The 27,337-nt window shown below is 36.5% G+C and overlaps 1 protein-coding gene across 1 annotated transcript; it reads right to left on the minus strand.

Moving 5' to 3' along the window:
* Positions 1-227: 227 nt before the first annotated feature.
* TOMM40 (translocase of outer mitochondrial membrane 40) lies at positions 228-26,572 on the minus strand. The gene is made up of 10 exons (XM_053690863.1): positions 26,449-26,572; positions 16,257-16,453; positions 15,931-15,998; positions 15,166-15,258; positions 9,575-9,676; positions 8,966-9,071; positions 8,483-8,605; positions 2,834-2,910; positions 2,359-2,461; positions 228-2,124 (listed from the first exon to the last, which is right to left on the minus strand). Exons 2-10 carry the CDS (start codon positions 16,444-16,446, stop codon positions 1,985-1,987), a joined length of 1,002 nt encoding a protein of 333 aa, XP_053546838.1. The 5' UTR covers positions 16,447-16,453; positions 26,449-26,572; the 3' UTR covers positions 228-1,984.
* Between the last annotated feature and the right edge of the window lie 765 nt (positions 26,573-27,337).

A 27,337-nucleotide genomic window follows, 5' to 3' on the forward strand; every position in this document is an offset into this window, starting at 1 on the left:
TGTACCTTTAATGCTGCATGAACCTTGGAACTAATTTGAAATAAACTATATTTGTTTCCTATATTCACTTACATTGGAATTAGACTCCCATAAGTCAGAATTACTTCTAAATAAAACATTATACATCAAGCTTGGGTGTTCACATCATTTTCTAAGCCACTACAATCCATAAGAAAAGCAGACAATTGAACAATAAAAATATATAAATTTAAACAAACGCACAAGAAGGTAGTTCAGTTTTTTTTAAATTTGTTCTTCGAAGAATTTTCACAGGATAGAGCTTTTTTTTTATCCACTTAACTGTTATCAATACCAGAACATGTCAAGCATGCAACAATTTAAAAATAATTTTCCCTACATTTTAGAATAAACCCATAAACAAGTTAAAATGTCCATACACTTCGTTACAATAATAAATTAACCACCTGGGTATTGTGTTTATTTTCTGTATGAGTTTCATAATTTAAACATGTGATTTGAGTTATGTTTTTAACTTAAAAAAGTAAACCGCTAAGAAACAAATGCCACTCAAAGATGTATATAACAGGTTTTTAAAAAAGGGCCAAGGTACAGAATTTGGAAAGTCCCAAGACCCTGAAAAAAGCTGCAGGAAACATAATTTCTTATGGATTTGAATAATGCTGGATTGTCTTCATACAGGATTTTGAAAATTGTTTGTTTTTTTAACACCTTGGGATAAATGGGTTTGTATGCGTTTTTTTTCTAATTTCAAAACTTCACACAAAGCCATGCAAAGCACTTTGCATTGACATTCTAATGGATTGGAATATGTGTAATCAACTTTTAGTATATATTTAACAGAATTATCTAGTAGGCTTTTTTCCCCCCAATTAAACACTAAAATGTTGTAAAACTTTAGACAAGTTCCATACTTTTTGAAAATTATAATCCTTACATGAGACAAAGACAAATTACACACTAAATGGTTTTGTAAACCTTTTAGACCAGTTTCATACTTTCTGAAAAGTTTAATACTACTTTCATGTGACATTGACAAGTAAACCTTTACTGCTGTGCTTATCTGTGAGGTTTACAGCTCCGTGCTTTTGTTTTTTCTTCAATGTAAAGTATGGTGTTTTCAGAACACACTGACATCTTGTGGATACCACTGCTTACTGCACAGTTTGTCTGGTGCTGCTGAATATTGTATTAATTAGCTCAGAACCAGACAAGAAATGTGCCATTAAATGCAATTACATAGCAACAGTCCAGTCAGAACCCTTTGTAGAAGCCACTTTTATTTATGGTACTCCACTTCGGAATTTCTTTTTTTTTTTTTAGTAAAAGATCAATGTTTTTATAACTTATAAACATGATTTACATCTATGCTCCTGAAGAGGGGACTTAGGCCACCTCAGCAGGAGCACAAGGTCAGTGAGGAAACAGGTTCAAGAAGATTATAGAATAAGGACTTCTAAATCTGACCTCTTCACCCTCCTATGTACCTGAATGATGACTTAAAAAGAATGGGGAAGATAGGAGACCCAGTACATATGACAGAGAAAATGGTAGGGGTCTTTATCTTGTAGTTTTCATGGCTCATAAAACAAGACTTGAAACACCTATAGATCCTAGGTTAGAAACAAGCAAACATAGCATGTGACAATGAAGAGAGAGAAAAAAAGAAAGAAAAAAAAAAGGCAGAAAAAGGAACATGGATGACAAATGGAAGCAGTAACAATGACCCCCACACACACTAAATCAAGATTATAGTAATGTGGAGATATAAATATAGGCCCAAAGAGATGCAATATGTCTTCTTTTGACAGGGATGTCATTTTGTATTCCTATCCTGTCGCTTTCTCTCCCCCTTAAGATACAATTAAGTTTAAAAATGTAGCATGGCAGGAGATGAGGGAGAAAGAGCAAGTCAGGATACTGGGAGTGGGCAGTCAATAGGCAGAGAAAGAGACCACAAGTCTGTGAGGAAATATGAGGCCAATGGCTATTCTGAGAGGTTATTTTAACCAATGGTCAAACCAAAGCCACACTGGAACTTATTTTTCTTGTGATTAAGGAATGCTCCCATAGCAAGTGTGAGGGGGAGAGGTGGAAGTTTCTTCTCTAGTGTGGCACCAACAACCCAGTTACTATCCACAGATCCTGCAGAGAAGAGAAGAAACATAATTATCATGTAGTGGCAATACTCAAGAGTGCAGCCTATAGAGGAAAGAGGCCAATACAACCAAGGTGTGCACAGAAGACACTACAGTATGTAAATAAAAGCACAATCATTAGAGGCTGTACACTAGAGACATGGAAGCATGTACATTGTGTAGAGATATAAGACAGTCATGAAGTGCCCTCTGTTTGCAATGAGACTATTATTTTATGTACCTTTAAAAAGCAGGTGAGCTTCAGGAATGTCCAGCTGATAACCAAAAGAGGCGCTTGTATCCTGCAGTCGAGCACTGGCTTCAAACTCTACTCCCACTTGCAGCTGGAGAATTAATAAATATACAAGTAATAAAAAATAGGAGGGGGGGGGGGAACTAGGAAAACAGAAAGTAATTATAAAAACAACAACAATGCAAACCAGAAGAAAAATAATGATGTGGGATGAGAAAAAAAATAGGAGAGGTTCCCCTATTCTTCCAGTTTACAAAGACTCACTAATCCATGTGTCATATTCATACAAACTACATAGGATGAAAAACATTTGTGCAATTTGCTCTTAGTTTTATTCTCAGTCTTATTCTCCATCCTTACTCTTCTCTCACTCTTGTAACCATTTACTTCACACCACCAGTTCAACAGTATCTGGCAAGTTTCCCAATGATGATCTCTATGTAAATGGGTAATGGCAGAATACCTGTTTGTTGGCTTTATGGTAGTAGGTAGCATGTGCACCAGCCTGTCCGACAGTTAGTGTTGCAGTCCAGTTTGGAGCTTTGAGAAAGAGAAAAAAAATAGTAAATAGTTCTGTACTAGCAACATGTTCATAATCATAAGTGAAAATACAGAACCCTATACACATGGATCTTTTTTAGATTACACTTCATTAAAATATTCAGATAATTTTTAGTGACAATATCTAACTATACCTTCCAGGTGTACAGCTGTAAAGGGTTTTAAATACAGCTTATACCTATGAAGGGATCTTAAATATTTTATTAATTTTTGCATCATGAACAAACGTTAACATGATATTCTGGGAAGAAGGGATTGGGTGATACAAGCCTCTTAAAATATTATTATAAAGAACAAAAAGGTTTTATAGTGCTGACCAATGTAAATATACAAACACTGTATAGTACAGTATCATAGAACTTCAACCAACAATCGAGTAGGCCTACAATATTGATTAAATGAATTAGAAAGAAAGCAGAATATATTTATTAGAATCTGCTGTAACTGGATTAACATTTAACATGTTTAATAGGAGATGTTTTCTCAGACCTCTGAGGAAGGGGAATTTGTTCACCAAAACGTCAACTATTAAACACATTCCAATAAATACAGTGACTGTAGATCTATGCAACTGTGTACAAATGTATATAACAGTAAGGTCCAAAAGTCTGAGTCCACTACTATAATCTGTGTTTATTTCAGCATTTCTGGGAAAATAGAATTTGAATAGCATTGTAGATTTTGTAAATCAAACAAAAATACACTATTTCCACTGTTATATTTAATCTACAATTATTTTACATATTACTTTTTGTCTGTGGCGTTTTGACTTCCCAATTATCCATCAGGTTTTCATACGTCAACCAAGAAGGTACAGTATTTTCAGATCTGAGATATGTGTTTTTTTTAAGTGTATGTACAAGTTGTGTTATACAGCCTTAGGGATTTTCTGGATTTCGTTTTCTTAAAAAGCTAATGCACACGTAAATGCCTAAACAGGGACTTGCTACTGAGTCATAATGATGTAATGGCCACCTGACCATTGAAGGACAAATCGGATTTTACACTCTCCTGGAAGGTGGCAGGCCCGATCTTTAAAGGGACATAAAACCCAATTTTATTTTATTTCATGATTTAGATAAAACATAACATTTTTTAAACAACTTTCTAATTTACTTCTATATTATCATATTTTCTTAATTTTCTTGTTAACCTTATTTTAAAAACAGAAATGTAAGCTCAAGAGTGTGCACGTGTCTGCAGCACTATTTGGCAGCAGTTTTGCAACAAGGAGCACTATTTCCTGTCATGTAGTGCTTCAGGCATGTGCAGGCTAACTTCCTAGGTATCTATTCAATAAAGATTAACATTAGTATTAAATAAAGTTGATAATAGAAGTGCATTATAAACTTTTTTTAAATTGTTTATATCTGAATCATAAAAGACAATTTTTGGGTTTTAATGCCCCTTTAAATCTTACCTAATATTTGCAGAACACTTATCTATGAGGAAGGAAGCACATTAAAAGAATTTAGAACAGACTTTTTGGAGGCCATACATGCTATTGCACATTTTGATCGAAATAAACATTGTGGATGACTACTCCAATTTTTACTTTGCTTTTATATTACCTCATAGCGTTATTGAGGTTTATTAAAGGGCCATAATACCCAAATGTTTAAACACTTGAAAGTGATGCAGCATAGCTGTAAAAGGCTGATTAGAAAATATCACCTGAACATCTCTATGTAAAAAAGAAAGATATTTTACCTCAAAAGTTCCTCAGTAGCCACCTCCCATTGTAAAGGATTTCTAAGCAGCATTTTAGTATGTCTGTCCTGGGACATCTGAAGGGACTAGCATCGTGCACTCTCATATTATTTCACCAATCAGGTAAAGGAAGCTCACTATGAAATCTCATGAGAGTTAAGTCAAATCTCATGAGATCACAGTAAGAGTTCATGACCTCAGCACTGCTGATGCTGATTGGCTGCTGTTCATTTCTTCATTTTTTAAATTTGTTTACCTGCAGCTGGGAGCAGCTGAGTATAACTTTTTACACAGAACTTACTCTGCTGAGCTGAGGAGATTGTGAGGTAAAATATCTTCCTTTTTTACATAGAGATGCTCAGGTGATATTTTCCTGTCAGCTTTTTAGTTATACTGCATCAGTTTCAAGTGATTTAGCATATGAGTATTATGTCCCTTTAATGAGATTGCAACTCTACTAATTCACTCTGCCTTATTAAAATGAATACTCTTGATATACGACACTATATGACTTTTTTTTGCGTTATAACGGCTAAGTCCGTTTATCAGTTAAAAATCGGGGGAAAAAGGGAAATTCACAGAATTACTATATTATTTGAACATTTATTTTATACTCTAAAGGAATACGAACAGCATATACAACCCTTGTTTTTAACCACAATTTGCCTATATTTCAGCATTTCTGGAAAAATAAATCTGTTTGCTTAGATATTCAGTATTTGTCAAACAAAAATACATTATTTCCACTAATAAAAGCAAAAATAGGGGGAACTTCTGGGTGGCAGCCATGTTTCGTGACAATGTTGAGAGCTTCTCCAGCCACTAGATTCACCTTTTAAATATCTTTGTTCCTCTATGTTATGTACAGGTTATGTTCTAAATTAGGATTTCAGAAAAAAATACATTTACTATGGTGGTGCTTCAAAACTTACTGGCTGCCCACCTAGTTGTTTTTGAAGAACATTTGGCTGAAATATTTAGCCCTTGAGTGTAAAGACAGGCTCCTGTTGAAGTTCCTGGTGCAGATAGCAAGGTGTCAGAAGAATCTCCTATCCCTATGTATTTCAGAAGTCCATCCTACCACCTTTACTCACCATGTTTTGTTCTCCTCGAGACCCAGTAGTGGTAGTTCCTCTGGAGACCAAAGTTGCTGCAGTGATTGAGACTTTAGAAATATCCATTCCTTTGGAGCCTTGTGACGCCATACTGATCAAGGCAGATGTCAAGCGTATCTCCAAAGCTGGTGAGGGAGGTGGACTAAGCCGATCAGATACCGGGCGGACAACCTGGAGATTACAGTGCCTGGCTCATCAGAGAAGTGGGAGCAGCTGGTAAAATGGCAGTCTCTAGTTGATGTGCTGACAGAAGGTGATGTTGGTTGGCTGGACTATCTTTTTCTGCAGTCTTTGGTGCAGAAGCTGAAACTATGTCGGTCAAGTCACTTTTTACTTGTATAACTGGCTGGGATGTCAGGTATATTTTGCTTAACAGACATTTTCAGATCTGTTTTCTTCACTTGGGAGTGGGATGAGAATTATATATTCCACCAGAGACTAAAATAGTTGAAGCTTGTCATAGCCTAGTCTCAAGATGTACTTGCAAGTCTGAAGTTTGGAAACTATGTTTTAATGTACCAATAATCTTTATATTATTAAGTATATTGATATTTATGGGATATTATGTTTTGTTGAAGGTGTTTATACAGCCGAAGGACATTGGATGCTCCATAAATTAACAAGTGCACTGACCTGACAAAATTGTCAGTTTCTATATTCTCTAGGTATGACAGTGCGTTAAAGTTTTTTACTAAATGACTATTGTCCTTCATTGTTCAAGAGTTTTTAACTACTGACACCATTTCAGTATTTCATATATGATGAGTTAGCTTTTGTATTTACAATGGAGCAGTTGGACACATCCTATTTTAAGTGCCTCATGATTAACCTTAATCTTATCACTCTTTAGTTGGTTTTTTTTTTTTCCTTTCTTTTTTATGGTTGCCTTATTCCATATCATGTTTGGATTACAATGTTTCTCTCCCATATTATTGTTTTTCTATCCAAGCGGTTCACAGTTACACTTAACCTATACAAAGAATGTTCACCCCATATTAGTTTCTTACACTTATAACCTAGTTACGATATTTGTATGTAGCATTCATATTATTAAGCCTCTATTTCTTTATTTGTGTAGGATTACCCATATGCCGGTAATTTATGTCATTTTGCAAGGCATGTTTGTGTCTTTGTATGGTTCTGCTTAAAAACTTCCAATAAAATAAATAAAAAAATGCAGTTCATACTGACAATAAAAAAATTACCAATATTTGGAATGGCCACCATTCACCTTAATGACTGCTTTACGGTCTGGCATGGATTCAATAAGTTTGTGCAGAATCCACATTACTCATTTAGAGCATCCCAGAGTGTGCCAAGATATGTCCCAGTCTGTTTTGGCTTTTCAAATAATCCCAAATATGTTCTATGGGGTGGGGGTATGTTATCATGGAGGGAAGGAAAGCCATCAAATTTGCACTCATTACTCTTCCTTGGATTTCTAACATAACCTGACACAGCTTCAATGTGTGTTTAGGATTGTTATCCTGCTGGAAAATGAACCCTCTTTCATAGCATATATTTGCAGAAATACAGAGGTATTTCTCTTTTGTCAGAGTGTAGTTATCTTGTGCAGTTCACCAAGTCTAGGATAAGCAAACATTGCCACACCTGAATATTTCCTCTATCATAGCTCCTCAAATGAACTTAGTGATTGCACCCAAAAAGTTACAACTCTAATTTGTCAATAAAGAGGGTGCTTTTCCAGTCTTCTGCTGTGTCATGTTTATTATGTTCAGCTAAAATAGGCTGCTCCCAGGTGGTAAATCATCATAGAACAAGCTATTGAGCTGCTGTTCGTTCCTGAGAGAGCGCTTGTCTTTTTGTATGTATTTATATTGTTTGGCACAAGATAAACGTTCAGACTTGTTTTGATGAAGACGTGGCTTAGAGCCTGCTACTCTCCCATGATGACCTAACTATGCCAATCATCGTTTGATAGTGATTTGGGGGTAGGGCACTCATGGTTCAACTGTGCTTGAATTGTGGATGCAGATGCTGTTGGTAGCTTGACAAACTGGTTTCTGATGATGTGTTCATTTCAGGTCTACCTAGTCATGTTATGGCTGAAAATAATCCGTGTGCATTGTCCATTTTCAAAGGCCCTCACAAAAGCACTTATAGGAGAACTAGCAGGACCATTGTGATAGAATTAATAACAGATGTTAATTATTAAACAAATAGAAGTCACATATGCACCAGGAGGTTACCATTTAACTATATAGTATCAGTACAGTTTTGAAAATGTATAAACAAATAAAGTGTAAAGAACATTCATATACATTGAAATATCACAAAGATTTAACAAAAGGATACAAAATGTTGGTCTCAGTGTAAAATAAATGTATTCTTGAATATGACAAGTATAAAAATTGATTGCAACATACTGTATCACTACTTTTTAATAGAACACTAGGCTTACTAATAGTTTGTAAGAAAAATATTCTTATTTAAAAGTAGTCTGACGTTGACATATTTTAATGCAATATATTGTACAATTGGTTTCCTTTTCTATACACCAAAATAAATAAATCAATTCAAAAGTTAATTTGGGTTTTGTAGCTTTATTATCAGCTTTAACTTTTGGGGTATTACTAAGTTTTCTTGGCACAGACAGAGAGTGGATTATTTTTTCTTCAAACCCGTAAAAGTAACACACAAAGACAATCAATGCCCAGAGAACTTCATATAAAAAAATAAAAAAAACAAAAAAAAAAACCGGTTACCTGTGTATCGACCAGCTAAGGACATAACCGTTCCTTCCTCTCCAGGTCTTCGGTGATATACCAGTTCCCCACCGAGTGCCAGGCTTGGAGTAATGCTCTGAAGATAATGAGCAACTATGATTCCTTGAAAGAATCCATAACAGAGTCAGTTACAGTTGAACAGAGACCCATATTGCAAACCTATAGAACTGCTTTGTCAGTGGTGTGACATAACTTACTTTCAAGTGTGTCTAACACTGGAGAACTGAACTCTCCCAAGCAAATATGTGAAGGCCCACTCAACTACTAGACAATCTGCAAAGCAGCTCCAGCAGCAGACACAAACATGGCATTTACATGCTCTGTATAGTGGAAATGTATCTATTAACTGGCCACACGTCAGGTGATCTAAACAGTGATTATGTATATTTTAAATTCCTTGATAAGAATGTTTTGTTTTCTAGTACAGAACTTTAATAAATGCCAGAAATAAACTATCCTTACCAGATCCAACTACTATGTCTGGATTTCCTAGTGTAACTGCAGCTGTGAAATCCTCGCCCCTGAATTCTGTGTCCATCTGCCAATTTACAAATTTGGATTGTTGTGTCTAAGGAAAATATGGTAGTTAGAGAAAATTAGTAAGTTAAATGGACTTGCATAATAGGAGAAAACGATAGAAGAATCAGAAAGAGCAAGAGAAGAGCAGAGATGTATACTGTAGAATGTAGTACATTCAGTAAAAACCAAAATGATTCAAGGGGACAGAATAATAAACACATTTATTTAACCTTTTAAAGCCGTTATGACGTTCTATTCCATCATAATTAGACTGAGCTTTAAAGCCGTTATGACGGAATAGAAAGTCATAACGGCTGTCCTGAAGCCTTCTGTGCAGTCAGGACTTGATCGCGGTCTTGGGGGCGTTCCTAGGGCTGTAGGGACGCCCCCCAGACACGATCCAATAATTGAAATCTCGCACTCATGTGCACAATCGCGTGGTTTCAATTTGTCTACATCGGAACAGTTGTTCCGATGTAGGCACTTTAGCCGAGACTCGAAAGGGTTAACATTATTCACAAGTAGAAAAAAAACAAAACAGGAAAATGTTACCTGCAAAGCAATCTTTGACCGTATGTGATTTGTGAGCTGATGAATGATCTGTGCGTTTAGGCTGCCACTATTATCCAGATCCCCAACCAAAACAGGAAATGCCTGAAAGCAAAAAGGCACAGCCTGTTACCCTCAACATCAATCATTTTCATTAAGGAGATAAGGGGTGTTAATGTAAAACAAAAGTGAACAATTGGAGCCTACCTTTTCAAATAAATAACTTTTTATACGTTTCTGTACATCTACAGTTACTGTACTACCTATAACCTCCAATTCTATTAGGAAACAAACAAAAGAGAGATCAGGAAGATTACAATCATATACTTATTCCTTTATTTGTCAGGGGTAAGGGACCTGATTCCTAACCTAATTATTTTGTTTCTTCAGCCATTTGTTAAAGGACAACTAAACACAGTAGAACTGCATAATTAATAACTGCATAATAAAAAGACAATACAAAATCACTTAGTTTGAATTTCACATGAGTAGTAATTTTTTTCTAACAAATGTCAGTTACATTTTCCTTCCTAGTGCATCATGGACAGCGACGTTTATCCTGTGAATCTTGCACATGCTCAGGAGCTAGTGCTTCAGAAAGTGTGCATATAAAAATAGTGTACATTTAGATAATGAAAGTGAATAGGAAAGTTATTTAAAATTGTGTGCTCTAACTGAATCATGAAAGTTTAATTTTGACTTGACTGGCCCTTAAAATCTGCCAGTAAACTAATATTATATAATTCTGCACATAATGGAGGCCATGGTTTTCTGGTGTAGGGAGTTAATGGCTTGTGCTAAAGGTATAGAGCTTTTGTTATATACAGTGTACGTTACCAGAAACCAGCATTACTCCAAAACAACAAAGCATCTCCATAACAGGGAATTTCTTCATGCTGTTTAATATTATAGAGAGTTTGGGATGTCTTAGAGTGAACAATTGGGTGTATTAAGTACCAAAAGGATGGCACAAAAGTTTGTTTTTTCTGTTATATTATTTTTATTAAAAGGTATAAACAGATTACACAAACAATAAGATAAATCAAAGTTAAGTCCAAAAAAGCAAACCAGTTATACATTGCTTATTCCAATGAGTAAAGCTTACAAATACTAACATTTAAATGGACGACTATTTTTGCATTACAAGTATCAAACATAATGTTGTAAGCTGTATTCACCGTTTGTTTAGCAAGTCTAATGGTATTCTAAATATCTGTACAACCAGAATGTCAGCATGACAGACTGGGCCCCAGTGGCAATAAAGCTTTCCAAATAATCCCAATGGTAATATTAGATTGCCATAAGGTTGTCAGTTATATTGGTATAAGGGAGTGTGAAATTCAGTGACGACAGGTGAATTATCCAAGACTAATGTGTGGCTGAAAACTAACAGTGGGTGTGTTAAGATTCCATGATTACACACACACAGTAACGACCGGCTCAATACCATTGTTAGCTTGTTTTCTTTCTCTCTATCTATAAATCACATTTCCCTTGAGATACGCAGAGTGAAATTTGTTTGTGACCAGGTTGACCCATTCTAACAAGGATTTAACAAGGATTGGATTTGGGATTTTTCCCAATACTAGGAACTAATGTCTCTTCACAAATAACCAGGATCTTAAAGTGTTAAAATTTACAAGATATTTTAACTTTGCCATTTAAAAGACATCACTGGAGATTAGAATAAAGGAGCTGTTTAAGCCCCCTTCCAAACTACACAAGAGCCCCCTTCCAAACTACACAAGAGCTTGGCATCGGGAGCTGGACTCTGAGCTCTCTAGAGAGGCATGGCTGCGGATTTTCCGTGCCGTAAAGACATTGTCAGTCTCTGCTCGTGTGCAAGAATCGCACTATAAATTCCTAAGCCGGTGGTATCTCACACCGTCTAGACTCAGAGCAATCTACCCGAGAGCTTCAGAGAAGTGCTGGAGGGGGTGCGGTGGCACTGGTACGATCTTGCATATCTGGTGGGACTGTCCGCTCCTGCTGGACTTCTGGTCCTCTGTCTGGCGGGAGATGCAGAAACTACTTGACCTTGAAATTCCAAAAATCCCAGAAATTTTGCTATTTCATTTCCCTGACAAAATAGAAAATAAGCTTAAAAGGAGCCTCCTGATGCTGATGTTATCGGGGGCTAAGAACCTGATACCTCAATGATGGAAGTCCCCCCAGATACCTACCCTTGCGGACTGGAGACAAAATGTGCAAAATACACTCCTCTTGGAGAAATATCATTATGTGAAGACCGCGACAATGGATGCATACACGGAAATGTTGCTGCTATGGGAGGGCCCCGGAACAGAGAGATGAGTGAGAGTTCTGGAACTTGGGTTGGGAGGTGATCCTTGGGTGATGGATGTCCTGTGCCCTAATTTTTTTTTTTTTTTTTTTTTTTTTTCTCTCTCATCCTCTCCTTACCCTTCCTGATATCTCTTTCCCCTTCACCTTCTCTTTACCCCTCCTAGTTTCTTCCCCTTCTTTCCTTTTCCCCTGCTTCTCATACAGCCACTGACCTGCCCCCGGTTCCCTCTAGTCCCCCCTGACTGTGTATATACTAGGGGGATTGGAGTACTTAGACTAGTGAGCTGTGCTGTGACCCGGGTAACACCTCGCATATCTGTATATCTTTCTTCTTTTAGACCTGAATTGTTTGTGTTTATATTTGTTACTTAAGCATCGTGTCTTTACCTTAAAAAGACATGTCATTAGTTGCTAGAAAATTCTTGAAAATGTATGTAAAGAGCTAATCATTTACCGACATCTTGTTTGACACCTCGCTAGTAGCAGACTGATGTTTTCTTCTATTTTACATAATGAGACCCATGTAATAGGGGTCTCTTAGACTGTTACATATTATTAACATCAGAATTTTTCTTTTATTTTACTTTCTTAATGGTGTAAAATGGTGTCTGTCATTGCAAATGTATCAATTGTATTATGAAAGTTTATTTTTCTCAATAAAGCTCTTTTAAAAATTAAAAAAAAAAAAAAAAAAAAGGAGCTGTTTAATTATCAGTTGTATAGAGTATCCAATATCATTTGTATGCCGATGACACCCAAAATCTACTTCTCTGCACCAGACCTATTCTCCTTCCTTGCCAACCCGTGTCACTAACTGTCTTTCTCACATCTCTTTCTGGATGTCCTCCTACTACCTCAAGCTAAATTTCTCCAAAACTGAGCTCCTCATTTTCCCCCCTTCTTCCAAAATCTCCACCCCCAATATCTCTATAACTGTCGACAACTCCATCATTACCCCTACCCCGCAAGCCCAATGTCTCTGGGTCACATTTGACTCAGATCTTTCCTTCACTCCTCACATTCAGTCATTGGCTAAAGCCTGCCACTTCCACCTTAAAAACATCTCCAAAATTAGACACTTCCTTACACAAGACACAACTAAGATTTTAATCCACTCTCTCATTCTTTCCCGCCTTGATTACTGCAACTCTGTCCTCTCTGGTCTCCCCACCTGCCGCCTAGCTCCCTTACAATCCATAATGAACGCCTCTGCCAGACTCATCTTCCTTACACGTCGCTCTTCATCTGCTGCTCCTCTCTGCCAATCCCTTCACTGGCTTCCTCTTGCCTCTAGGATCAAACACAAAATTCTCACTCAGACATACAAAGCCCTCAACTGCACTGCTCCCCCCTATATCTCAGACCTTGTCTCCAGATACTCTCCCTCCCGTCCCCTTCGCTCTGCTCATGACCTCCTACTCTCCTCCTCTCTGGTTACCTCATCGCACTCCCGTCTACAGGACTTCTCCAGACTGGCTCCCATCTTGCGGAACTCTCTGCGTCGCCCCACAAGACCCTAGTTTTGAAAGCTTCAAGTGCTTCCTAAAGACTCTACTGTTCAAGGATGCATACAACCTATGCTAACCTTACTTTATACCAGTTCCATTCCTCCATTGCTATCCCCTGAACCCCTTTAGAATGTAAGCCTAAGAGTCCAGCTGTTTGTAGATCACCCTCTTAAGAGTGGATTACAACAGTGCAACTCTTGGCAGGGCCCTCTACCCATTTGATCCCTTTAATTATATTGTTGTACTCCCCTTTGTTTATAGCGATGCGGAATCTGTTGGCGCTTTACAAATAACCGATAATATAGAGTCCCAGTTATTGTCGATGAACAGACGTCTCCAACAGATATGTAATAGGATTCCTCTCTCCTCACATCCCTCTAGCATCTGTTTGTTACTGTTGGCTAGAGCTCATGCAATCTATGCATCGTTAGATACCAGTGTGATACTATTTTAATGTTGTTTCCAATGTTTACCCAAGTTATTGTGTGTCCATGCAGTTTAAAGTTCTAAACATTTAGATTGCTTTTTATATACATTTTTCAATTCATGATATTGTTTAGTTTGATAATATTGGTATGGAATGAACATATTTGCAAGGAATCTAAGGATCATTTTACTAGTTGGAGCAGCACAATATAATTATTTACGTGTATACTTGAGTTTATATGACAAGACAATTGGAACAATGACAAAATACAAACAAATTATGAGACATTCCATAAACGAGGAGACATGGGAAATAAAGGAAGCCAGATGGATGCTCATCTCTGGTATGGCCAGTAAAAGTAGCTTGCTAAGCTCACCCAAAGACGGTAAAGAAAAGAATCCAGCACAAATACCTCGCATTCTGCTTGCATTTGTTTTTAACAGTTTTGTGCAAGAATAAACTGTGCAACTTATTTACCTTAATAAAATTATAATCAACTATAAATCAATTGTTATCTGATTTGTGAAGTATAAAACAGCCAAGCTGAAATTGCCCAGAGAGAAAATTAGAAGTCAAGTGAGAGATAAAAAAGGAGGAAAAAAAAAAAAAAAAAAGAAGGAAGAGTATCCAGGGGCAAGGATGGACACAATGCACTGGTGTCATTGGGTGGGTCACATTTTACAACAGAATTATATTGGTAAACCTTCCCACATCATTGTGAAAATCATGTTAGCCTATTTTGAGATAGAGATATCTTTCTTAAAGGGATACTAAACCCAACTTTTTTCTTGCATGATTCAGATAGAGCATGAGATTTTAAGCAACTTTCCAATTTACTCCTATTATCAATTTTTCTTTGTTCTCATGCTTTCTTGATTTGAAAAAGCAGTACTGTAAGCTTTTTTTGTTCAGCACCTGGGTAGCACTTGCTGATTTGTGGCTAAATGTAGCAAACCAATTAGCAAGCGCTACCCAGGTGCTGAACTAAAAATGGGCCAGCTCCTAATCTTTCATTACTGCTTTTTCAAATCAAGATAACATGAGAACAAAGGAAAATTGATAATAGGAGTAAATTAGAAAGTTGCTTAAAATTGCATGCTCTATCTGAATAATGAAAGAAAAAAAATTGGGGTTAGTATCCCTTTAATGCAAAGGGTTGGTGACATATCTTTTCCACTCAAGAAGGCTTGGGGTGTTTGACGTTTTCCAACATAGAAAACATTTTTAAGGGAAGATTAAAACATTTTCTATAAATAAGATATCCACAGTAGGTTCCTCATTGTCTGCTGCTTAATATCCCTCGCTTACAAGATCTAGATAGACGTATAGAAAAAAATAAATGCATTAAATGTTACCTCTGATGGGCTCAGCTGCTTTGTTCCAACATATGTGGCCCCAAAGTGATAGTTGGAGTCCCCAAGAGTACTGAGAGAAACTGTATGATTCACCTGAGAGAGAGCAAAGACAAAAGTTTATATCAGCTAAGGACCTCTATCCCGTTTTCCTTTCACACTAATGTACAAATCTCTCTCTGCAGTGCCATCTTCCACACAATTAAAAAGGACATGAAACCAAATAATTTCCTTTAATGATTGAGAGTGCATACAATTGTAAACAACTTTCCAATTTACTTCCATTATCAAATATGCTTCATTCGTGGTATCGTTTGTTGAAGGAACAGCAGTACTGAGCTAGATGAACACAATGGTTGAGCCAATAACAAGAGGCATATATAAGAAGCCACCAATCAGCTTTACTGCTCCTTAGCCTACCTAGGTATACTCTTTAACAAAGTATACAAAAACAAAATGAAGAAAATTAAATAGAAGCAAATTGAAAAAGTTGTTTACATTTGCATACTCCCATCTGAAATGAATGAAACCTTCATTCTGACTTTACTGTGCCTTTAATGCTGCTAATGAGCAATCAATATGCAACTAATTGAAGCACAGGCTTGTTCTTCAAACAATGAAATATATATTTTTTTTTTTAAATCTGCTTGCATCCTGTATAGCTTGATTAGCTTTGTGTTTATGTTTCCATTATCTGCATAAGACAATTCCATGCACAAACTTAATAGCAAATACATTCTCCGTTATATTAATCAGCATATATCATACCTGGAAATAGTTGCTCAGACCTTTATTTACAATCAGTTTTACACCCTCCATCTGGGCAGGAAATAATTCTGTGAGACAGAAGTGATGTCAAGTTATTACCTTTTAAAGATAGTCCATAGAAAATAATATTAGTTTATAACAAAACATTTTTACCAATGTCCCACTTAGTGGCCAAAATTGCAATAAGCACTTTGTATCCTTTTTCAATAATACAATTGATACAATAATGACTCATTGTCTGTTAGATTATTAGGTATGTTAAGTAGCAATGAATGTCAAATCCTATGAAAATAAATTAAATAATATAGTAACACCACAAAATTCACCTTTACACTTGCGATGACATTCCTCAAAGGTACCAGGGTTGGGTAAGCGATCTTCTTCCGTTTCTTTCTTGTCTGTAGTTGCGCTAAGGCCAGTTACAGGTGGCATAGTAAAACCTGGAGGAACAGACACCAACCCTGGGCCTGGAGCTGGAGGAGGGGAAGGAGAACTTGCAGCAAAAACATTACCCATCTTGACCCTAGAATTTAAACAGAAAACATATATTTTACTATGGAAAATAAACCCCTTCCAGCACTCTATTAGAAGGTATAAAAAGATTACCCAGAATCTAGTCAAGGACTATAATTAAGCACATAACTCACAAACTCTGGACAGGTTATGACAAATTGGCAGCATAAGGATAAATATATAGATGCTACTAGCAATGCCAACAGCTTCTAGGAACACAAAGTCAATACCCTTTTTACACATGCAATAACTTAGTGGGATGGACAAAAACTGATATGACTTTAGAATCAGAGAAACATTCAGATTTAAAAAATAAAAGAAGAAAGTAAAATTGTATGAGCCTGGATTCCAGACATTTGGTTATCACTGTTGACTGTTAGTAATTGTGCTAATAAGACAAAATAGAAGATACAGTCAAAGGATCACAGAGAAGGCACAATCCAAATCTAACAAAAATAAAAAAATCATTCAAATTGTCTCCTGTAAGCTGAAAACATAAAGCTAAAATTCCAACTGGTTTCATCTGAGATCATGACAGTAGACGCATGACTACCATCTACTTAGTCTCAGAGCAAGACTATCCAGTGCGTATCAAGGGCTAACTATTTGCACACAAATGCCCACAAGGGGATATCCATAAAATCTGTCAAATCCCATAACCCATGGCTCCTAAAATGTCAGTTCTGGCTCCTTAGCATGGATGTTTATATATATTTGTCAACCCAGACACTAAAACCTGGGGTAACTCCCGCCTGAGGATGAATATTATAATACCGGGACACTAATCTGCCAAATGAAAAAGAAAAAAAAGTTATATTGATCGTGATGCAGGTACATAATATAGTTCTGTTCAAAAAGAGAAGAGAGAGAAGAGGCGCCAAATGGTGTGTATCGTTTTGAATTCAGTAGGCCTTGCCCCCAAATAAAAACTACTTACAAAATTTCCAGCACTTGAGAAGTGCCACAAATGCCTTCTGAACTGTTAGCAGCCGTCCAGCTAGCTGATATGTATCAAAATTGCTTCTATACTGTGCTGTTCAAGACAAAAAACACAAAAGTGCCACAATAGTGTGTATCAGTGTGATCATTTGATATAGCGCAACAAATGAAATATACTCACAAGATGTAGGGCACTTGAGAAGTGCCACAAAAGCCTCCTGGACACTTGTCAGCTGTCCAGCTCACTGATGGAATCGATATCCCCTTGGTTCACTTGTTCAGCTCACAAACGAACTCTAATGTAGCACACTAGAATCTCCCTGCAGCTCAATATTCGGATGAGTGCAAGTATGGCTACCAGTGTTGGATGTGCAAAGTTGCTAAAGATTGCCGTGCTACTAGTACTGGTTAGTTAAAAATAGAAATTTATTAAAAACAATGTTACACTACGCGTTTCCCGGTTACTCAGACCGCTTCCTCAGGTGTAATTCCAGATACAAAGTAGCAAAATTTTATAGCCCATTATCGGCGTCTAACCCGACCCAGGGCGCATGCGTGAGCAACTAAAGAAACATTAGCCAATCAGTGCCTTAGTTGAGTTCCTCTCTAATATAATTGGTTCTCTCTTAGGGGCTTGGCCAATGACGTGCCCGCTATCTGATGTGTAATGTTTGTCATCGGCACTCGTGTCAGTTTTTAAACTGACAGTTAAACTTATCGTAGGTATTACAATACCAGAGTGGTACATTTTTATTATAATATTGCCTACTTTGGCACCAATTTACTAAAGTTAGTTGATCAAGCATTTACAAATAATATAAAATATTTTATAATAATAATATATAGAAACAATATCACCATGCATATGTTTGTGTTGTGACTCATTTATAAACCTCTATATGTATTATCTGATTTTAATGTCGCTGTAATCGGACAGATCCACATATACTTGTGACTAAACTGATGATAGGTTGATATTGGTGATACTCTTAAAAATTGGCATTAATCTTGAAGAAAAATGTATATATAAAATATTGATAATAATATATAACTTAAATGTATATTAATCTCAAATATGATCCAAATACAAATGATATATAACGAATAAGTTATAACTTGACTGTTATTGCGAATGACCTATACTGCAGCTGTTGATGTATAGGTCCTATATCTTAATTGAAAGCAGCCATGTCTATATTTTCGTTTAAGCCATAGGGTTGGAGAGTCTTGAGCTTCCAAATCCAAAATGTCTCTCTCTGCCTTAGATGGGTTAACCTATTCCTACCCCATTTGGGAGCAATCTGTTCTAAAGGAAAAATGTTAAATAAATCAGTTTGTCCATCATGACAGTTTTTACTGTGTCTTGGGACACTATGATTGGCCACCCCATTTTTTATATTTCTATTGTGTTCCCCCCATCTCTTCTTTAGGGGTCTTGAGGACCTACCAATATACTGAATTCCACATTGACACTCAAGGAGATATACCACATAACTTGAATCACAAGTGAATCTAGAATTTATTTCAAATTCTTCCTTAGTGGAAGCAGATTGAAATTTTGTCCTATTCCCTGAAGTGTACTTACAAAGACCACAATTTGGTCGATTGCATCTATAAAAACCCCTTTTACCCATCGGCCAACTATTTTTGATGGTTCTTATGTTGCTACCTTTGGTATATTTCTTCATTACCACCTTGCTCGGTGCTAATTTATTTTTTAAAGTAGGAGCTCTCTTAAAAGTGCAGATGGGGAACTCTTCTAAAATATTTTTCAGAATGCAATCATTTTTTAAAATATACCAGTGTTTGCACAAAATGTGTTTAATTTTGTGGTGGTTGCTATTAAATTTGGTGATAAATCTTAAATTGTTAGATTTGGACTGTGTATTTTTGGATTCATTACCACTATTTTCATTAATGCCTTCATGTTTCTTTTTAAAAAATTCCTCTCTATCTTTGATCCTTGCTTTTCTATAGCCTTCTTCAATTAGGTCTCTTGGGTATCCCTTTTCTAGAAATCTTGATCTAAGAGTCTCTGCCTGATCATCAAAACTATTTAAAGTTGTACAATTTCTGCGGATCCTTGAAAACTGGTTGTATGGTATATTTTTTACCCAGGCTTTGTAATGATTACTTTTATAGTTTAAATAACTATTAGTGTCAACTGATTTGAAATATGTTTTTGTGGTTACTCGTCCATACACATCCCAGCTCAATACTAAATCCAGAAATTCTATGGAGTTCCTATTGATATTTGATGTTAATTTGAGGCCCATATTATTATTGTTTAAAGATGTGATAAATTTCTTAACAGAGTCTTCTGTGCCATCCCATACCAGTAATAGGTCATCAATGAAACGGCCATAGTACACCAGGCCCGCCCCCAGAGGAGACTTGTAAATATATTTCTCCTCAAATATCCCCATAAACAAATTAGCAAAGCTGGGGGCAAACCTGGTGCCCATGGCCGTTCCCTTGATTTGTAAAAAGAACCTCTCCTGGTACACAAAATAATTGTGTTTTAACACAAAAGATATGGCTTCTAATAAAAATTGTCTTTGTTTGGATGGTAGATATTGATCCCTTTTTAAAAACTCATCAATTGCTTCTAAGCCCAGACTGTGACAGATATTTGAATATAAAGAGGATACATCACATGTACACCAAATAAGATCTCGCCCTGCTTTTTCAATTTTAGAGATCTTCGATATAAGATCTGGGGTATCTTTAATATAAGATTCTAGGCCCATAACCGGCACGTCATTGGCCAAGCCCCTAAGAGAGAACCAATTATATTAGAGAGGAACTCAACTAAGGCACTGATTGGCTAATGTTTCTTTAGTTGCTCACGCATGCGCCCTGGGTCGGGTTAGACGCCGATAATGGGCTATAAAATTTTGCTACTTTGTATCTGGAATTACACCTGAGGAAGCGGTCTGAGTAACCGGGAAACGCGTAGTGTAACATTGTTTTTAATAAATTTCTATTTTTAACTAACCAGTACTAGTAGCACGGCAATCTTTAGCAACTTTGCACATCCAACACTGGTAGCCATACTTGCACTCATCCGAATATTGAGCTGCAGGGAGATTCTAGTGTGCTACATTAGAGTTCGTTTGTGAGCTGAACAAGTGAACCAAGGGGATATCGATTCCATCAGTGAGCTGGACAGCTGACAAGTGTCCAGGAGGCTTTTGTGGCACTTCTCAAGTGCCCTACATCTTGTGAGTATATTTCATTTGTTGCGCTATATCAAATGATCACACTGATACACACTATTGTGGCACTTTTGTGTTTTTTGTCTTGAACAGCACAGTATAGAAGCAATTTTGATACATATCAGCTAGCTGGACGGCTGCTAACAGTTCAGAAGGCATTTGTGGCACTTCTCAAGTGCTGGAAATTTTGTAAGTAGTTTTTATTTGGGGGCAAGGCCTACTGAATTCAAAACGATACACACCATTTGGCGCCTCTTCTCTCTCTTCTCTTTTTGAACAGAACCTGTGACGGCCAACACCTTTCTGGAATGAGATTGCTGCCTGGAGATTACAAACACCTCTGAGAGTGTGGACTATCTTATTATACATTGTTAGAGAGATAGTTTATTCATTATAACAAACTATATCATACTCAAATCCTCTTAACTGAACAAGTTATACATCTATTTGTAGGTTATCAATACTGTTCTTGTTGTATCAATGCCAATAGTAACAACTTTTCTATGACAATTTTACAGCACATTATACACCAATACTGGCGGATTATTACTAGTATTTGAGGGCGCCTCTAATTTTATTTTTAACAATTTACATAATATAGTGCATTCTTTGTCAGATTAGCATCACTCCATTTATCACACCTGCAAGTGCAACAGGGAGCAGTGATGGAACGCTTAGTACAAAAGGAACAATAAAGCCATTTCTTGTGTTGCATTTAAAGTAAGACATTGTGAAATGTAATACAGTTTTTGAAAAACATTTGTTCCTGTGCTGGAAATTAAATTAAAAAGGGGGGGGGGGGCAGGAAAAAGCGCTCTGTGAAAAAGAGCTGACCACTAGATATTAGAAACCTAATTAGGTGTGTATATTAATGTGAAATGAAGTTACTTGTATGTGCAATTAATATTGCCGTTTTTAAGGAAAAACCAGAGCATAGGTTTCACTATGTCCACTCCCACTTTAGTCCTATTGGACCAATTTTCTGACCTACCCGCAATCTTTTCACATATGTTTCCTATATAAGGGTGATTATTAGTCTCAGTAGGCATCTTGATAAAGGCAGTTAGGTCTGCCGAAACACACAGAGTTTGCTTACTGATATTCTGTATTTTGCACCACTATTGGGAAATATACTTGCTTCACACAGGTTCATCTCTATCTCTAAATATTAGAGTATTGACATATGAATAATCCCTGTTTATAGCCTGTATTCCCTACCGTGATCCTATCAGGTTCATTGTTGGTTTTGTAAGCTATACGAACAAACTATATGTATAATTCCTGTTGTGTAAAACACTGTCTTAATGCATCCTGCTGGAAAGAGCTACATTGAGCCACAATTGAGCAACCCCAGTTGTCTCATAACTAATCTGGATCTAAGCATAAAAAAAACAAATTTTGTTTCTACTCGACATTGGATTACTGTTGATGTCAAAGGATTACTGTTGATGATAGATCAGTGAAGCACGCTATCCTGATCACGTGATTTGACGCCATCACTCTCTCGGATCTCACTACGGAACCAGGATGCTATCTGTACACTCTAGGAACAGTGAGTTTTTACATCCCACTCCACCGATAAGCTGTGCACAGCCGAAGATACCGACACATTCTCTACACACAGACTTATATCAGCATACTACTCCCACTATCATTTACAGTTGTGCTCATAAGTTTACATACCCTGGCAGAATTTATGATTTCTTGGCCATTTTTCAGAGAATATGAATGATAACACAAAAACTTTTCTTTCACTCATGGTTAGTGTTTGGCTGAAGCCATTTATTATCAATCAACTGTGTTTACTCTTTTTAAATCATAATGACATCAGAAACTACCCACATGACACTGATCAAAAGTTTACATACCCTGGTGATTTGGGCCTGATAACATGTACATAAGTTGACACAAAGCGGTTTGAATGGCTATTAAAGGTAACCATCCTCACCTGTGATCTGTTTGCTTGTAATTAGTGTGTGTGTATAAAAGGTCGGTGAGTTTCTGGACTCCTGACAGACCCTTGCATCTTTCATCCAGTGCTGCACTGATGATTCTGGATTCTGAGTCATGGGGAAAGCAAAAGAATTGTCAAAGGATCTGCAGGAAAAGGTAGTTGAACTGTATAAAACAGGAAAGGGATATAAAAAATATATCCAAGGAATTGAGAATGCAAATCAGAAGTGTTCAAACTCTAATAAAGAGGTGGAAAATGAGGAGTTCTGTTGAAACCAAACCACTGTCAGGTAGACCAACTAAAATTTCAGCCACAACTGCCAGGAAAATTGTTCGGGATGCAAATACAAACCCACAAATAACTTCAGGTGAAATACAGGACATGTGGTGTGGCTGTTTCAAGATGCACAATAAGGAGGCACTTGAAGAAAGATGGGCTGCATGGTCAAGTGGACAGAAGAAAGCCATTACTACGCAAATGCCACAAAGTATCCCACTTACAATACGCCAAACAGCACAGAGACAAGCCTCAAACCTTCTGGCACAAAGTCATTTGGAGTGATGAGACCAAAATTTAGCTTTTTGGCCACAACCATAAACGCTACATTTGGAGAGGAGTCAACAAGGCCTATGATGAAAGGTACACCATTCCTACTGTGAAACACGGAGGTGGATCACTCATGTTTTGGGGATGTGTGAGCTACAAAGGCACAGGAAATTTGGTCAGAATTAATGGCAAGATGAATGCAGTATGTTATCAAACAGAATGCCTCATTTTCCACTTCTTGATTAGAGTTTGAACACTGCTGATTTGCATTCTCAATTCCTTGGATATCTTTTTATATCCCTTTCCTGTTTTATACAATTCAACTACCTTTTTACCACAGATCCTTTGACAATTCTTTTTCTTTCCCTATGACTCAGAATCCAGAAACATCAGTGCAGCACTGGATGAAAGATGCAAGGGTCTGTCAGGAGTCCAGAAACTCATTGACCTTTTATACACGCACACTAATAAGAAAACAGATCACAGTTGAGGATGGTTACCTTTAATAGCCATTCAAACCCCTTTGTGTCAACGTGTGTGCATGTTATTAGGCCAAAATCACCAGGGTATGTAAACTTTTGATCAGGGTCATTTGGGTAGTTTCTGTAGTCATTATGATTTAAAAAGAGTAAACACAGTTGATTGATAATAAATGGTTTCAGTCAAACACTAACCATGAGTGAAAGAAAAGTTTTTGTGTTATCATTCATATTCTCTTAAAAATAGCCAAGAAATCATAAATTCTGCCAGGGTATGTAAACTTATGAGCACAACTTATATGTGCCGAGTTCTATTTTTTTTGTTAAAACACATTTTTATTCATATGCGTATTTGTGTACACCTCCTTTGCTTTATTAGCTTACTGACATATCCACCCGTTTAGATTAGCATTTATTTTAGTTTGGTGTATATACATCAATTTTCTCATTGGTATCTATTTCAATATAAGTTCCATCGCAATATTACCATACTTATCGGTCCTTGCTTATAATGTAGTATTAGTCCTTTTTACATTGTTATATAGATGCCGACATCATTTTTATCAATTGTTTTATATTATAGTTTGTTTTTTTACAAACATTGTTGATTTGCCTATAATTTTATTAAATTTTGCTATATCAATCCTATATTCACTTTTATCTATATACATATTTAATTACATTTGTTATTTAATTATTTCTTTATTACAAGTAACTTAATTTCACATAAATATACACACCTAATTAGGTTTCTAATATCTAGTGGTCAGCTCTTTTCACAGAGCGCTTTTTCCCACCCCCTTTTTTTTTATTCTTTGTCATAGATCACTTTTTGGAGATAATTGTGATCATTTAGGGATTTTACCTTTGACCACATCTAGGTAGCTCTCACACCACACTCTGTTTGCCTACCCTGAAAATTAAATAGAAATAATAAAATGCAGCCAATTTGTTGCAGATAATAGGATAGCATCCCCACAAAGTAAACATATTCACGATCTCTTCCTTATGTACTTAAAGTGAATGTAAATTTTGATGCTAAAGTGTCTGGTTTTTAAAAATTTGATTAAAAACAGGGGCACTTTAATTCATCAAAATTTATATTTCACTCCTGTTGTGAAAAAAAACATCTTACCTTTTAAACTTGACAGCTGATCCAGCTTCCTCCAGTCGTCACAAGCCATTTCTAATGTCAGAAATGATGGATGGGTCATCTTCCAATCACGGCTTCCCCCTGGGGGAATCAGTGTCTGATTCAATGCCGTGATTGGAGGAAGCCGGATTCCTCATTTTAGACCCAGGCTTTCAGACGGGTGGAGGAAGCTGGATCTGCTGTCAAGATTAAAAGGTAAGTTTTTTTTTTCACAACACGAGTGAAATGTAAATTTTAATGAATTAAAGTGCCCCTGTTTTTAATTGAATTTTTAAAAAACGGGCACTTTAGCATCAAAATTTACATTCACTTTAAATAAAAAACAAAATGAAAATAAAAAAAAATAAAAAAAAAGACAGCTGTAATTTTTCAATTAAATAAAAATGCAGCCAGGCAGTGGTTTGGTGCTTTAATAATACCGAGAACTACTTTTCTAAATCCTCGAGTCTCTGCTTCCTTTAGTTTGCATAGGAGTATTTTTTCGGTCCCTATAAAGGGGAAGTACTAAACGGAATGAAAGAAAGAATGACAGAAAGGAATACCAATAGACTAACAAGAGGGAAAATCAAAACTGTCATGCAAAGGAAACCATGAAACTTTTCACAGGTACAGAACAGCAGGTTCTAAGAGAGATTAAAGGGACACTGAACCCAAAAAAATTTCTTTCGTGATTCAGATAGAGCATGCAATTTTAAGCAACTTTTTAATTTACTCCTATTATTTTTTTTCGTTCTCTTGCTATCTTTATTTGAAAAAGGCATCTAAGCTATTTTTTTGGTTCAGCACAATGGACAGCACTTGTTTATTGGTGGGTGAATTTATCTACCAATCAGCAAGAACAACCCAGGTTGTTCACCAAAAATGGGCTTGCATCTAAACTTACATTCTTGCTTTTCAAATAACGATACCAAGAGAATTAAGAAAATGTGATAATGGGAGTAAATTAGAAAGTAGCTTAAAATTGCATGCTCCATCTGAATCACGAAAGAAAAAAATTGGGTTCAGTATCCCTTTAAGTGTTATACAAAATGATACATATAAATTACAAAATTGACTGACCACAGAATGTAATGGGAAGGGAAAAAAGTTACTTGCACACAAAATTCTGAGATTTATGACATAACAAAAAGGTTCTAAATTGGCATCAATCTAAGAAATCCTGAAGCCTGACAAAAGCAGAGGTATAGTGAATAGGACTTGACAAATAATGTAAAACCAGTGGTCCTAGAATTCTACTCACAACTTCTGTTTGAGCCATTCTGTAAATATATTACACAAGTACCCTTGACTGCATCCTGAATAAACCTTCTGGCTCTAAAGTATAATATTTATGTTTTTACCTCTGGCCTAACATTTTCCTGTACCCTGACAGATAAAGTCGCCGGTCACTTTTGCATTAGTGCAGGCCTATGGAGCAATATCTGCAGATTATTAAACTATATACCTTATATTGTATTATGTGCTAAGTACATATGTATAACTTCAATACTATATCATCACAGCGGTGATGATACATTGTGTTTTAATGATTTATAATTACACTAAAATGTGCCACCTCCTGAAATCAGAGCTGACATTCAATTCAATCAAATTCATAGCTCTCAGGCTCTAGAACCCGGACAGTCGAGCCATGACACAGGCCCTGCCCTACATTCTTTACATTTCCTTGCGCATCATATTTTATATATATTAATAAGCCCAAAAAATCCTTCTCACCTCTTTCCTCCGCTCTCCCCAGCAGTCTCTATGAACCTCACTCACTTAACCACGATAAGATCAACCTAACCCACTGGTTTAGAAACACCCGCCCAATCTCTCTAACTATTGGTTAAAATAAAATACCACACCTCCTAGCCGAATAATGATTGGAGATAAGTCCTGTCATTAAACCGGCACAGTACAGCGCTTCCTAACTTGCTAAAAACTATGCTCACATTGGTTCTCGCTCTACAATTCCGTGCTGCCATTGGCTAGAACCGGCATTGAGGTCGCAGGGCAAGGGCATACGAACCACCCCACAGTTCCACGCGCTGTGTGACCTCAGTAGCCATCTTGAAATTGGTTGTCATGGTACCTTTAACGTCACCAAGCTATTACGGCTCAGAAAAATGACGTACAAACTACATTTTTACTAAGCGTTATTATTAAAGACAATACAATACCGTAAAATATATGTTTATGCGTATATAACGCTCAAAACTATAGCAATTTAAACTCCCAATGTGCAAATTGCGGTTCTTTAGGGCGCTCAAAAGGCAGGGCAGGTTTGGTCTCTGAATAGTAGCGTTTTCGACGACAAGGAAGTTGGTTTCTTATTTAAGCTGTTTCTTATTCGTGAAATTCTGTTTCTTATTCAATTTTTTTTGTCAGACTGCTTTAAAATAAAATAAAAAAAATAGGTTTTCTTTAAATAATAATATGATTCATATAATGTTACAACAATGGATATACACACTGGGAAAAAAGGGCATATGTTGGCACCACAAATATTACTATTTTGAATAAGTAACTGATATTTTCAAAGGGTTAATGACCATTGGGCCACTGATTTCACTATGAATATATACAGGGTAGATTCCCCTTCATGACATGCAATTGTTTTTAG

Source organism: Bombina bombina, chromosome 8 (genome assembly GCF_027579735.1).
Source record: "Bombina bombina isolate aBomBom1 chromosome 8, aBomBom1.pri, whole genome shotgun sequence".
Lineage (NCBI taxonomy): Eukaryota > Metazoa > Chordata > Amphibia > Anura > Bombinatoridae > Bombina > Bombina bombina.

Coding starts and splice junctions, on each gene's coding strand:
- TOMM40 (XM_053690863.1), bottom strand. CDS start 16,446: ATGGGTAATGTTTTTGCTGCAAGTTCTCCTTCCCCTCCTCCAGCTCCA. Junction 15,259..15,930: donor GTCTGAGCAACTATTTCCAG/GTATGATATATG, acceptor GCTCTCTCTCAG/GTGAATCATACAGTTTCTCT. Junction 9,677..15,165: donor AGCAGCTGAGCCCATCAGAG/GTAACATTTAAT, acceptor TTTTGCTTTCAG/GCATTTCCTGTTTTGGTTGG.